The 13251-nt window shown below is 39.5% G+C and overlaps 1 protein-coding gene across 3 annotated transcripts in view; it reads right to left on the bottom strand.

The window, feature by feature from the left end:
* The window catches only part of col22a1 (collagen, type XXII, alpha 1), a 93692-nt gene that overhangs the window by 15356 nt on the left and 65085 nt on the right, over positions 1-13251 (bottom strand). For all 3 annotated transcript variants that reach the window (XM_047383515.1, XM_047383516.1, XM_047383517.1), the window contains 16 exons: positions 9591-9635; positions 8484-8561; positions 8363-8398; positions 8229-8282; positions 8050-8094; positions 5937-5972; positions 5728-5841; positions 5375-5428; positions 5109-5162; positions 3628-3681; positions 3415-3468; positions 3196-3249; positions 3054-3107; positions 2871-2924; positions 2739-2783; positions 435-488 (listed from right to left, as the gene is read on the bottom strand). In XM_047383515.1, coding sequence (XP_047239471.1) covers positions 435-488; positions 2739-2783; positions 2871-2924; positions 3054-3107; positions 3196-3249; positions 3415-3468; positions 3628-3681; positions 5109-5162; positions 5375-5428; positions 5728-5841; positions 5937-5972; positions 8050-8094; positions 8229-8282; positions 8363-8398; positions 8484-8561; positions 9591-9635 — 885 coding nt within the window. The remainder of the gene's footprint in view (positions 1-434; positions 489-2738; positions 2784-2870; positions 2925-3053; positions 3108-3195; positions 3250-3414; positions 3469-3627; positions 3682-5108; positions 5163-5374; positions 5429-5727; positions 5842-5936; positions 5973-8049; positions 8095-8228; positions 8283-8362; positions 8399-8483; positions 8562-9590; positions 9636-13251) is intronic.

The following is a 13251-nucleotide window of genomic DNA, read 5'->3' as shown; positions in this document are numbered from 1 at the left end:
TTCAAAGTTACCATGAGCCTCTTGGCTGCTCCTCTGATTAACCGGTGGCTTTGTGGCCATTTACCATTAATCCTCTCATTGGCCATGCTGTAAGTTTAGGTAGACGGTTATGTCTTGGTAGGTTCATAGTTGTAATAAGCTCTTTCCATTTTCAGGTGATGGACTTAACTGTTCTCTGTGAAATGTTCAAAGCTTGTTCTATAACCTAATCCTGCTTTAAACATCTCCCCAACTTAATTTACCGATAGTGAGGCTTTTGAAGGCAGTTGGTTGCACTGGACTTTGTTAAGGGGTATATGGGTAGGATATATCAACAAATGGGTTTGTTTTTTTTTTGCAGTTTTGTAACACTAGCATATACTGTATAATGAGTTGTCTCTCTATATCTAAATTATGTTAACAACAGTACGTCTACTTAAAAAGGTTTTACATACCTCCTTTCCTGGTTTGCCATCACGTCCTGTCGAACCAGGCTTCCCATCCTCTCCCTGTGTGGTGCACATGGAAATACAGAGTTAATAAATATAAAAACATGTGGCCACATAAAATCAATTGTCATTTACCTGAAAACTATAATGAGACCTGAACCAAATCCACACTACTAAATATTACCGTTTAGAATTTTGCCTTCAGGATAATAGTGTGCAGAGATTTCCCCTAACCGACAGTTAATGACAGTACCTATAAGTAGTGCAGGGTAAAAGACCAGTGTCTATGGCAACATTTTACACTGTCTCTAATAAGATTTCTGCACTGCAGACTGGCGGTGCCTGCTGCAGGGCCCCCAGGCTGGCCGCCTTGCTGCGGCTCCCTGAGAAGCTGTCTGTAATGAGCCGTGCCGTTGTTCAGGTATCTGTGGCTCGAAGCTTCCCTGCTGGTGTGTGCTAAGCTGTGGTAGAGGCAAAGCAGCAGGTGTACTGATTCTTCAAAAGAAGGTGTGTGTGTGTGTGTGTGTGTGTGTGGAGAAAAGGAGAGTGTCTGACAGTGTAGCCTGACATCGCAGTGCTGCATGGGTTATTCCTGGCTTTAAAACTTTGCATAGACTATGGCTCATAGGGACCTAACCTTATCTTTGTGAAAGGTAAATTGAATGTTCCTCACCGTTGTTAAACTGCTAAATACTGTTTGTAGGTCTAGAAGTATTACTTTTTAAAGCTGGAATGTCTGACCTATCAGTTAACTGTTTTACAAAGATGAAACAACACTATAAATAATTGTATTTGAATTAACATCAAGCTTTGTAAAAACAGTATGACTGAAACAAACCAGTTCGGCTGTCTGGAAAAACATTAAAACCGTTTTCATCTTTGTGGCAAAATTGCTCAACTCCTCACCAGTTTTTAAAAACACACCCTGAGTAAAGTGCTGGTTAAAAGTTTGCATATACTCACCATGGCATGGTTTCCACATTAGTTTCAAGCTTTTTTTAGTACATCTGAATGATTGTTTTCCCAGGGTGGAATGATAATGCAAAAACAACTTCAGTGAAAAACAAACAAGAATAAGCTCCACAAGTTTGAAGGTCTCAAATTGCTCTTAAAGAATTCAGTTTGACTTGCATAACAAATCTAGGACCCATATGAGCATATCGTTTTTATTCAGTTTCAAAAAAATGAAGGCAGTTAACTAGAGGCCATTAAGAAACCTGTGGACAATCCCTTCTGCTCCTTCTGAACTGTCTCCCTGATAATGGTCAGGATGTTTAAGAACCAACCATGAACAACGAAGGCTCTAGCCCATCTTAAACTGTCAGATGCCAAAAGCCCAGTATCACTGTCCACTGTGCAGAGAGTTTAATATCAACACTTTCTGTCAGTGTCCCAAGCCAAGAAAAAAGTGCCTGCTCCAAAATCGACACATTACGACTGATGTTTGGAGCCACATGGATTAGCCAAAAAGGCTTCTGGAGAAAAGTCACATGGTCACACAGGACAAAGATTAAACAATTTGGCCGAAATAACAAGAAGCCTTGATGCTTTTCCTGAGATGTCAAGACGAGACTTTGCAACCAGAGAAAACTGTAAAGACAGATGTGCTTGGTGGTGGCAACATCATGTTGTGGGGCTGGTTCACAGCCAATTTCACTGGTGCATCACACACTGTGCTTGGAATAATTAAAAATGAGGGTGAACAACTGCAGGTTATGTTCAAAACCTGGACAAAATGTGTTTGTTGTTCTCACGGGACACTGATTCAAACATTTACATCCAAACTGGTTTTGAAATAGAGTAACATCAAGCTTTAAGAATGGCCCTGTCCAAACCCAGAAAGCAAAAGAGCAATGAAAATGTAATGACTATGATTAAAAGGTCCAGGCCTCTTAGCAGTAAGCCATTGTAAATACTTTCTAAAAGGAAGAGTGACCAAACATCCTCCCAGAATTACACCAGGACCGTATTGATGGCTACAATAAATGTGGGCTTTCTTTGTATCTTTCTATTGGATCTTTAACCAAATATTATTTGGGTGGTATGGACATATTTAGTCTTTCTGGGTTAGAGAAGATTCACCATAAATCCATATTAAAGCCAAACCCCTGTTGGTTTTACAATTCCTTAAGGTTGTTTGTGCTGTAAATGTACTAAATCAAAAAATAACAGTTCAATTGCCTCATCAAATGGTCAAAATCAATGTGACATTCATACTGCTGCCAATGTAAACTTCGGACCTGCACTGTTATGTTCATTTGTTCCTTTATTGTCTTTTTTATATACCAGCACATGAAAAACAGCGTTCACCTTTTCTCCTGGAGGTCCAGGCTCTCCTCTATGGCCCTTGAAGCCCTGGAATTAAGGAGAGGAGGCAGAGCATTAGTCGTTTGGCACTTTGCAAGCTTATTTTATCAAATTGGATCAGTGCTTCTTATTTACAGGGAGTCCTCGGAGTCCTGGGTTTCCTGGAGGTCCAGGTTCACCTTGCTTCCCCTGGAAGGAAATAAATAAATGACAGAAATGGCTACAGAAGAGCTTTACTGTATGTCTCTGCACATAATACAGACTATTTTATAGATGATGTAATACTAGATGTTCTTTGGATTATTGTGGCCTACTTACAAGTTCTCCTGGTTCACCTGGTCGGCCATCTTTTCCCATTTTCCCAGGTTGACCCTGAATGTTTACAAAAATTGTCATTTAGCATCTTTTCCTGTGCAAAATATTATTTCACAACATAACACAGAAAAATATTTTTCCTTACGATCATGCCAGGAAGACCCGGTGGTCCTTGGATTCCTTTGAGACCCTCTTTACCCTGGAAAAAACAAACGAGCCATGGTTACCAGAGAAAAATAAATGATTAATAGCTGCTATTACAGCGTGTGCTGGCTGACCTACATGCTAAAGGCAGGAGGTCTGTGCAAAATGACATATGAGAAATAAGTGTTCTAACAGAAAAGTACACCAAGTGCAGCCTGACCTTTTCTCCAGGGGGGCCTGGGGGACCAACTTGGCCAGGCTGGCCGTCGTTACCCTAAAGAATTAAGATGTAGTGTCAGTGGAGGTAAACAGATATAGAAACCCTTGCTGTAGCGCCTAATAAATGTGGCCTATTTCCAAAAAATCCCAAATGTGTCAACAAGTGTATGTTCTGTAAATAGTGTAGAGTGACCGTCAGAAAAAAGCTACTTACAGGAGCGCCCATTAATCCTGCAGGACCTGGATGGCCAGGGGGTCCTGGGTGGCCCTATAATGAAAGCAGTGGTGAATAAAACACTACTACATACCTAGCAAAAGTATTCACAACTTTTGAACTTTCAACTAGTTTGTTAAACAGAAAATGTCCAACACCAACACAATGTAGAGCATGATTGTGAAGTAGAAAGGAAATGACACACGATATTTATCTTTTATAGCTATAAAATCTGAAAAGGCCCCTATATGGTTACTTTGAAGGAGATGCAGAGATGAAAATTTCTCAAAGGTATAGCCCTTAGTTGTACACTCCAACAAATCTGGCCTTGATAAAAGAGTGGCAAGATTATTGAAAGAAAGCCATAAGAAACCCTGTTTACTGTTTGCCGCCACAACATATGTGGGGACAGAGCAAACGTGGAACAAGCTGACTTTATGGTCAACATGCAAAACACTTTATGGGATGGAAAACTACCACTGCATACCACCCTGAATGCACCACCCCCACCCTGAGACATGGTGGAGGCAGCATCATGTTTTAGGGATGGGTTTCATTAGCTGGGGTCAGGAAGCTGGTCAAAGTTTTTGGGAAGACAGATGTCTCTAAATAAAAGGCAATTCTGGAAGAAAACCTATTAAAAGACTTGAGAACGAGGTTAACCTTCCAGCTGAACAGCAACTCTTAATACAACCAGAGCTGTGGTAGAAGGGTGTAGATTCATACATATTTATGTCTTAAAATGGCCCAGTCAAAGTCCAGAGTACCTTCAGAAACTCTGTTGACAATCTGTGGCAAGACGCTCTCTATGTTTAAGACAGGCTGAGCTATCTCTAGTTGTACAGAGCTGATAGAGACGGTTAAAAACGTTACTTTAGAACGTTTAATCATGTTCTGTGTGATGGGAAACTGTCCTGCCTTCATTCAGACCTGTGTATAGTTTGTCCTTGAGTGAATTTCCCATTATGTCTTCTGCAATCCTGCCTGACTGCCTAGTGTAATAAAGCTATACAGAACAAGCATTTATTGTGCTACACTGTACCCTGTCTTCCTGAGATGATTCCGTTATCACGTAGCGTGTTTGAACGACAATCTGTGTTTCAACTTTCTTGATGTACAAACAGGTGTTCATTCTCTCCTCTGACAGAGTGAACTCAGTGCATCCACTGTACGGCAATGTGCAGTTTAGCTTGACATTATAGTTTTCATTTCTCACTGGATCATTGATAAAGAGAAAAACATCAAGAAATAATCTTTCAGTATTGATTCAGTGGAGTGAACACAAAGGCACTCAACACTTTTGTATTAGAAAAAAAGAAAAGCATTCCACTTAACAATTATTTACTAGTTGGTGATATTCTACCCCTTAAAAACCCAATGCAATACATCAAAGTTTATGGTATTAAAGTTAAAAAATTTTAAAGGTACTTTTTGATAAACATAAGAAAAAGAAAGTAGGTGAGAACCCATGATAAATGCACCTTGTCTCCTTTGTCTCCAGGACCTCCAGGAGGCCCTTGATCCCCTTTTATACCCTGTGGAGAATCAAAGATGTATATGAGAGATCACTCAAAGTTTAAAATCTCTGAAAAGGAATTTGTTTGTAATTTGGGCTTTTATCTATATCTTGATACCTTGTCATCTGGTTATACAAATTTTGAAATTTAACATTTAGAAACAAACACAGGACAAGCCTATTATATTCTCCTATTTGAGCAATAAGACTGAAGTTACCGTGTAAACTTACCTTTGCCCCGTCAGCTCCAGGAGGCCCTTGAGGTCCGGCTGGTCCAGGGGGTCCCTGTAATGGCACAACTAACCATCAGTCTCTGCCCAGGCAGACATTCCAGGGCACAACTGGTGGGTCCTAATAATTCCCCATTGCCCCCACAGGAGGCATGTCTAATGATGCAGACAGATTCTCACCATACATCACAGCTACTGTGACTGATGATGCCAAGGCTAGGACCTCATCCGTAACAAAGGGCAAATTTAGTGAAGGCACACTTTATAACACTCTCTTAAAGATGTGAAAATGTACTATAAAATCACAGGGGAGGATTTTAGAATAATGAAACCATGATAATGGCTTTGTCCTACCAAATATCCATCTTGGCCATTTTTCCCAGGAGGTCCCTGGTTTCCTTTATCTCCGGGGACTCCCGGCAGTCCAGGTGGTCCGGGAGGACCTGCAGGGCAGTCTGAGCAAATATCCTAAAGATGGTACAGGCAGGTTTCTGATGAAGTGGTCAGCTACTGGACCCATATTTGAATTAGTTTCTCATTGATATGGAGGAGGGTCTTCTTACCTTCAGATTCAAGTCGGAGAGATCTGCTGCTTTTCCCTGAGAAACGGCAAAAGAAGATCATCAATAAAACAAGATTAGAGGCTGAATTCAGTGGGAATAAATACTGAAGCTCTGTCCAAGGAAGCTGGCTATATAGGGACAAAGGTAGTACATTTATCAGTACTAGACATCAAGAGGCTTTAGCATTAAACATGTTAAAAGAAATGATAGGAAAAAGAGTTCTGATGAAAATTAGGAGGAATCATATTTCTCCTATTTTAGCTTCCCTTCATTGGCTCCCTGTTAAATCCAGAATAGAATTTAAAATTATCCTCCTCACATATAAAGCCCTTAATGATCTAGCTCCATCATACATCAGAGATCTGATTGTTCCATATGTTCCTAACAGAGCACTTCGTTCTCAGACTGCAGGTTTACTGGTGGTTCCTAGAGTCTCTAGAAGTAGAATGGGAGGCAGATCCTTTAGTTATCAGGCTCCTCTCCTGTGGAACCAGCTCCCAGTTTTAGTCCGTGAGGCAGACACCCTGTCTACTTTTAAGGCTAGGCTTAAAACTTTCCTTTTTGATAAAGCTTATAGTTAGAGTGGCTTAGGTTATCCTGAGCTATCTCTGTAGTTATGCTGCTATAGGCTTAGACTGCTGGAGGACATAATGACCACTTTCACTTTCTCTGCTACATTCTCATACTACTCTCCAATTTTGCATTATTTATTTCAGTTTTTAACTTTATGTTCTCTCTCTGCTTTTCTCTTCCTAGAAGGTACATCTGACCTGGGTCTGTGTTTACCTGGGAAACTTTCCTGGAGGGGGGCATCAGCTGTGCTGCTGCTGTCAACAACTTAATGCTCTCCTTCCACAGATGATACACTTGGCCCTGTCTGTCAGTGTTTTTCAGTGTCTGCTACACATAGCTTTTGGCTGAGTTTTTACCGTGACTAACTGTATGTGCTCTCTTTCATACACAAGACTTGAAAAGTGGCTCAGAGTTCATCTGCTTAGCTGTCTTTCTCTCCTAGATGAAGCCACTTAAGGAGCTAGAACCATTAATGCTTTACTCTTCCTTCCCATAGAAAGTACTCCTGGATCAGTGCTTCTGTATTCTTTGTGTGTCTCTGCTCTGTTCTCTCAAACCCTCAATCGGTCGTGGCAGATGGCCGCTCACACTGAGCCTGGTTCTGCTGGAGGTTTCTTCCTGTTAAAAGGGAGTTTTCCTCTCCACTGTCGCTACATTCTCATCCAGGAGTATGTCATCAAGTCACTGACTCAATGCAATCTGCTGGGTTTCCTTAGATGTAAAACCCTTTTAACCAATTTGAATAATAACCTGAATCTGACTGAATTGTTCAATAATTAGGATTAATTGGAATGTATGTACCCGACTTGAAATCTGTATGATTCGATTGAATTGACTTGGTAAAGTGCCTTGAGACAACATGTGTTGTGAATTGGGGATATATATATATAAAACTGAATTGAATTGAAATAAGAAGCTAAAATAAATCAGACAGTAGCTACATAGTGTCAAAATGTGTTTACACACAGACTAGATTTCTTTTGGTTTTGACTTTTTTTACACTGTTAAATGTTTCAGAAGACGAAGCAGATGTTTTTTTTCAGACAAAGATAACAAATAAAAATGCCGGTTTTAAATTAGGACTTTATTTATGAAAGGAAAAAAGCTGACCAAACCAACCTTTCCCTATGTGAAAAAGTACTCAGCCACCTTGTTAAATTATGAATCAAATGTGACAACCTCACATTTGGGAAAGCTGAGTTTAATTTCAGTAGCTACATCCAGGCATGATTACTACCAGAAATCACTTAAATAGGACCTGTCTGACAACGCGAGGTATGCCAACATATTTCGAAAAGCAATACATGATGCCTCAATTTAAAGAAGTTTAAGAACAGATGAGAAACAAAGTCACTGACATTTATAGCTCTTTTTAGATCATCCTTTCATTGTGTAATCTGCATGTGTTCTTTAACCTTGTCATCAACTATTGCAGCTAAAAGCTAAAAGGTACTATTGACTCACAGCTGTTTGAGCTCTGGACTAAGAACATCTGTAGAAAGATTCAAGCCGTGTAAAAGCACTCAGCATGCAGACTTACGGGCTCTCCTTGTGATCCCTTTTCTCCTGGCCTTCCTGGTAAACCCTGAGTTTGGAGCAAAAGAAACAAGTTACATTTTTATGCTTAAAAATTTCTCTGAATTTAATTAAAATGTGGCAAATGAAAAAAATAATTAACATCCACAAAATTCAAATCATTTTTATTATTTTTAAACCTACATTGTGCCCTGCTGGGCCCTGAGGACCTGCAACTCCTGGTGGACCTCTCGATCCCTGAAACCCAGATACACACACTGAAGAAATACAACAGAAAACCAGACATATTCTCCAATATTCATCGCATAAATAACTACCACAGCTCCTGATTCCCCATTTTTCCCTGGAGGCCCCTGCAGAGACAAACACAGTCACATACGGATATCTTCAATTCAATGCACAGAAGTGGGTCAGTTTGGCTTGGAATCATGTTCTTACCGGAGGTCCCTCTTTCCCTTCCCCTGGGGAACCCCTGTCCCCAGGTAACCCGGCCTGTCCGCGTGGCCCCGGTGGGCCCTGGGAACAGAATTTCATATAGTCTTTCAGCTGTGATGTTTGGCTATCAATGATTAAATACCACTGCACATTTAATGTGTGACTGAAGACAAACCCCTTAATAAACAGGATAATCTATACAGACATTATTTTGACATGTTTCTTCAAATTTTGTTTCTTAAACACTTTTGTTTGTTGCTGTAGACATTAAGTTCCTCATTATCAGAGGTCAAAGAGCACTAAACTCTAAAACTGCCCTTGTTTTTTTGAAAAGGATAATCATTATTATTAAAAATAAGGCACTGAAGGATCTGTAGAGTTGAAAACATCTATTTTGGATTGATTAACTAATTATGCTTAAGCGCTACCAGGTCATGCTTTAAGCAACACCATTTAGTGTGGAAGCTGAATCACACTCAACAATAGCTATTTCAGTAAAAGGGAGGTGGTCAATATCAACACACAGGGATCAGAGAAAGGTAAGAAGCTTTTTAAAAACAGGCCAGTGTTTTCTCAAAAATGTTGAGAATGTTGAGATACTTTAAGGCATCGAGTGAGGATGAGACTTTCAGCAAATAACAGGAAGGCTGAACTTAGTGTAGCAAAGCTGTTTTGTTTGACCCTTTTAGGCTTCCAACCTCTATCTCTCATGGAACATGCTGGATAAGGAAATGTTTTGAGCCGTTTGGAAATTTCAGAGTTAAGGTAAGAGTCTACCTTTTCTAAGAAATACACAGGGAGACCATTTTTGTAATGCAAGCTGCACTAACTACTAAAATGCAAAAGTATAACACGGAATAATAAACCTGTGACATGTGAAATGTGTGAAATCTGTGTAAATCTGAAAGGGCTAAAACTAGTGTCACCAGGTGAAAATTCTCATAGGTGAATCTCATTTTATGTGCACAGTTAATCTTTATAGTTTCAGAAAGTCTCCCATCAGTGGATGAGAGAAGGCGTATAGTTTCCACAAGGAAGCAATACTGCTGAGTATGAAAAAATCACTGTCCTTATAAACATAATTAACAAAAAATGTTTAAATCCGTATACCTTCAGTCCAGGTAGTCCTTGATTGCCCGGTGGTCCTGGCTCTCCCTGTAAGGGCACAATTAAAACAATCAAACTGTTTGCACTTGAAGTACATTTCTATTGAATCGATAACTTGTGCTTGTTGCTATAATTTCCATCATGCACGGCTCCTGGCAGCACCTGGCAGGAGTAAACAATAGAACTGCTGCAAGCCACATTTGTTGTGCTCCTGTGCCACTTTAATGTAATATGTCTTAACAATGTCTTTCCTGTTTGGGCCTGCCTCGTCAGCAGGACAGCCACATGTCTGGTGGGGAGAAATGATAAAGAAACATGTTGAAGTGTGCAACAAAATCTGCAACTCAGGCTGGTTTTCTGTACAGACAGAAAGTTGTGTTACTGTGTGGCTCAACAAGCCCACAGATGTTTACAGGGAGAGAATATGTGGAATACAAAAGAACAGCAGGGAATACTGGCCTATTTCACAGCAGGTATTTTTGACTTTACTTGACTGTGGATAAACTTACTAAAAGGGATATTTAGTATCACAGTCATGTTTGCCCTAGATGGTTATTTATTTTGAAAAAAAGTTCATGTATTCCCACGATCCACTATGGAAGAAGCGATAGAAAATGACTGACTGACTGTATTCCCTTGCAAATTTATTCACATCCCTTGTCATGATACAACCATAAACGTCAGTGTATTTTATTAGGATTTCATGATGTAGACCAACACAAAGTGGCACTTAATTGGTTTTCAATTTGTATTACAAACATATTCTGTCTGTAGCATTTCCACACATCTGAGTCAATACTTTGTGGCGCCATCTTTGCTTGCACATACAGCTCCAAATATTTTGCTGGACAATTTCCTTGTTGCTCTGACTGTATATTAAGGGTCCTTTTCCTGCTGGAAAATAAACCTTCACAGCAGTCTCAGGTTTCTAATAGGTTTTTCTCCAGCATAGCCCTGAATTTATCTCCATGCATCTTCTCATCAACTCAGACCAGCTTCCCTGTTGCTGCTGCAGAAAAACATCCCCACGTCATATGTTTTGCTGTGGAGATAGGGTGTTCTGGGACATGTGTAATGTTAATTTTCCACCACACATGGCGCTTTCCGTGTAGCCCAAAAAGTACCGTTGTTTTTTCCGTCTGACCAGACCACCTTCCTCTCCATGTTCAATTTGACTTAACAGACTGCACACCAGACCTATTATGACTTTATTTGATTATTGGCTCTTATCTTTAAAGGCCAGAGCAAAAGTTGTCCGGCCAACAGATTCTACCACCTGAGCTGCAAATTTCTGCAACTCATCCAGAGTTATCATAAGCCTCTTGGCTGCTTCTCTAATTATGCCCTTTTTACCCAGACTTGTCAGTTTAGGTGGTTGCAATGCATGCTCAGATGGTGGATTGAACGGAGCACTGTGAGAAAATTTAGGATATTGTTTTAGAACTTAACTCTGCTCTGAGTTGTTAGCTTATGGTTTTCATTTATGTTCATGTTTTTCAGCATGTTCCTTGTTGTTTTATAGGTCCTGCCTGTCATTTCTCTACCCCTGCCTCATATACTGATCAGTTCTCTTTGTCCTCACTGGTTCCTTCCATTTTTCTGTCATTCAGTCCATTCTTCTACTAGTATTTTCCATGACTCCCGTTGCTCCTGCTAGTTCTATCTGCATTCTGTAAGTTCCTTTTGTTTGTGTTGTTTTTCAATTAAAAGTTCTCACTTTTAGTTTGCTCTGCATTTGAGTAATTTACCAGCCAAACATGACAGCTTTAAACTTCTCTGTTTGCTCACTAAAGTTACCTATCAAACTTCTGTGACCTTCACAGCTATGAATATAATGAGATTTAATTGTACAGAGGTAGACTGTATTTGCAAATTCTGGCACTGGACTTTATTTAAAGATGTCAGACTAAAGAGGGCTGACTACAAACACACTTCAGGATTATGTTTGTAAAAAAAGGAAGCAAAAATCTTACAATTACAAGCTACTTTATTTTGGTTTATCAGACAAAATCCCAATAAATGACATTGACGTTTGTGGTTGTGAAATAATGCATACAAATTCAAGAGGTGTGAATACTCTTCCAGGGGACCGTAAGTATAATAAGACAGAATATTGACTTCAGCATTTTTAGTAAACAAAGCTAAAAGTGTAAATCTTCGATTTGATTATACCGTTAAGAGAAATGGTCTTTAATATTCTAAATCTATAATCTGGACAAGCATGTTGTGTCTCAAAGGAATCAAGGCACTATATAAAATAAATAATTCTAAATGACTCAGCAAAACTGAGACAACACAAAAATAGTAAACATTCACTGAGATCCAGGATTAAAGGGTTAAGAGGAGCCATAAAAATGTCAGCTGTGACTATCAGAGGATGTCAATTTAAAGTCATCTAAGGCTGCAGGTTCATAGGGGTAATGTTAAGGTTATTTGACAGCTCAGGCAGTAGTTTATGAAGGTTCTGGCACAATTCCAACCTCTGTACAGGACAAAAAAGAAACAGAATTTGCTTGATTCTTTTAAATTAAATTTAGGTAATGATTATGGAAAGTAGCCAGTTGAAGCGTTCAAACAAAATGAAGGCAAAACAACAATAATATGCTGGATTTATTTATTTTAAAAAGTTAGTTTCAAAACTTGTGAAATTTTCTGTCTCTGTTCTTTTCAATGAGAAGCCATACAAATGCTAGAGATAAAATAATTCTTTTTTTATTGTTTTATGTTGCACACAGTAGCTGTCCCAACCCTCTTGCTACACCCTGTCAGTCAGCTGGCTAAATCAAAGGCTAATATTATCTATCCCCTAAATGTCCTACATTATGAAAGGCGGAATGTGCCAAAGATTATCAGCAGAAGGAGACCCTCAGAGTCAGCCACCTGTCCTGCTCATTAGAGAAGCGCATTGTCACTTGTGACTTACACCATGGTGAACAATGGCATCCTGTTAATGAGTGCCTGTGCACCGGCCGTCGAGGTCTGGAGCAGCCCACCCCTAAGTTATAACAATGCAGACAAAGTAAATTGGGCCTTTGCTTATTTATTTTCTTTTGCAGTATTTTTATTGTAATACTGGAAAACTATGGTATTTATGCTCCATGTTATCAGGCAGTCAGGAACATTTTCTGCTACATTCCTAATATAGAGTCCTTGTAGTGAAGCACAGAGGTTGGAAGGGGTTGATATGAGCCAGAATATGTATGTAATTTTTGTTCACATAAAACACATCAAGAAAAGAAGAGATAAATCTATATGGTGTCCAGAAAACGATGTGGGCTACATTGATAATTGGCAAACATTGTGGGGAAAACCTGGTCTGATCCGGAGAGACGGCATCCATCCCACTTTAGATGGAGCAGCTCTTCTTTCTAGGAATCTGGCTGAATTTATTAGTTCTCCAAAACTCTGACAACCCAGGGTTCAGACCAGGAAGCAGGGTCGTAGTTTAATACTCCTCTCTGCAGCTTTTGTACTGCTACCCACCCATTACCCTATTAAGACACTGTCTCGCCCACGACCAAAATTGAATAGGTTAAAAAATAATCTAAAAGGAGGAAATCAGGAAAATCTAATAAAAATAAACACAACTCAGACTAAAAAGAAAAATAAAACAATTAAATGTGACTTACTGAACATAAGATATCTCTATTCAAAGACTTTGCAA

Source organism: Girardinichthys multiradiatus, chromosome 13 (genome assembly GCF_021462225.1).
Source record: "Girardinichthys multiradiatus isolate DD_20200921_A chromosome 13, DD_fGirMul_XY1, whole genome shotgun sequence".
Lineage (NCBI taxonomy): Eukaryota > Metazoa > Chordata > Actinopteri > Cyprinodontiformes > Goodeidae > Girardinichthys > Girardinichthys multiradiatus.
This window is presented reverse-complemented; position numbering and strand designations above follow the sequence as displayed.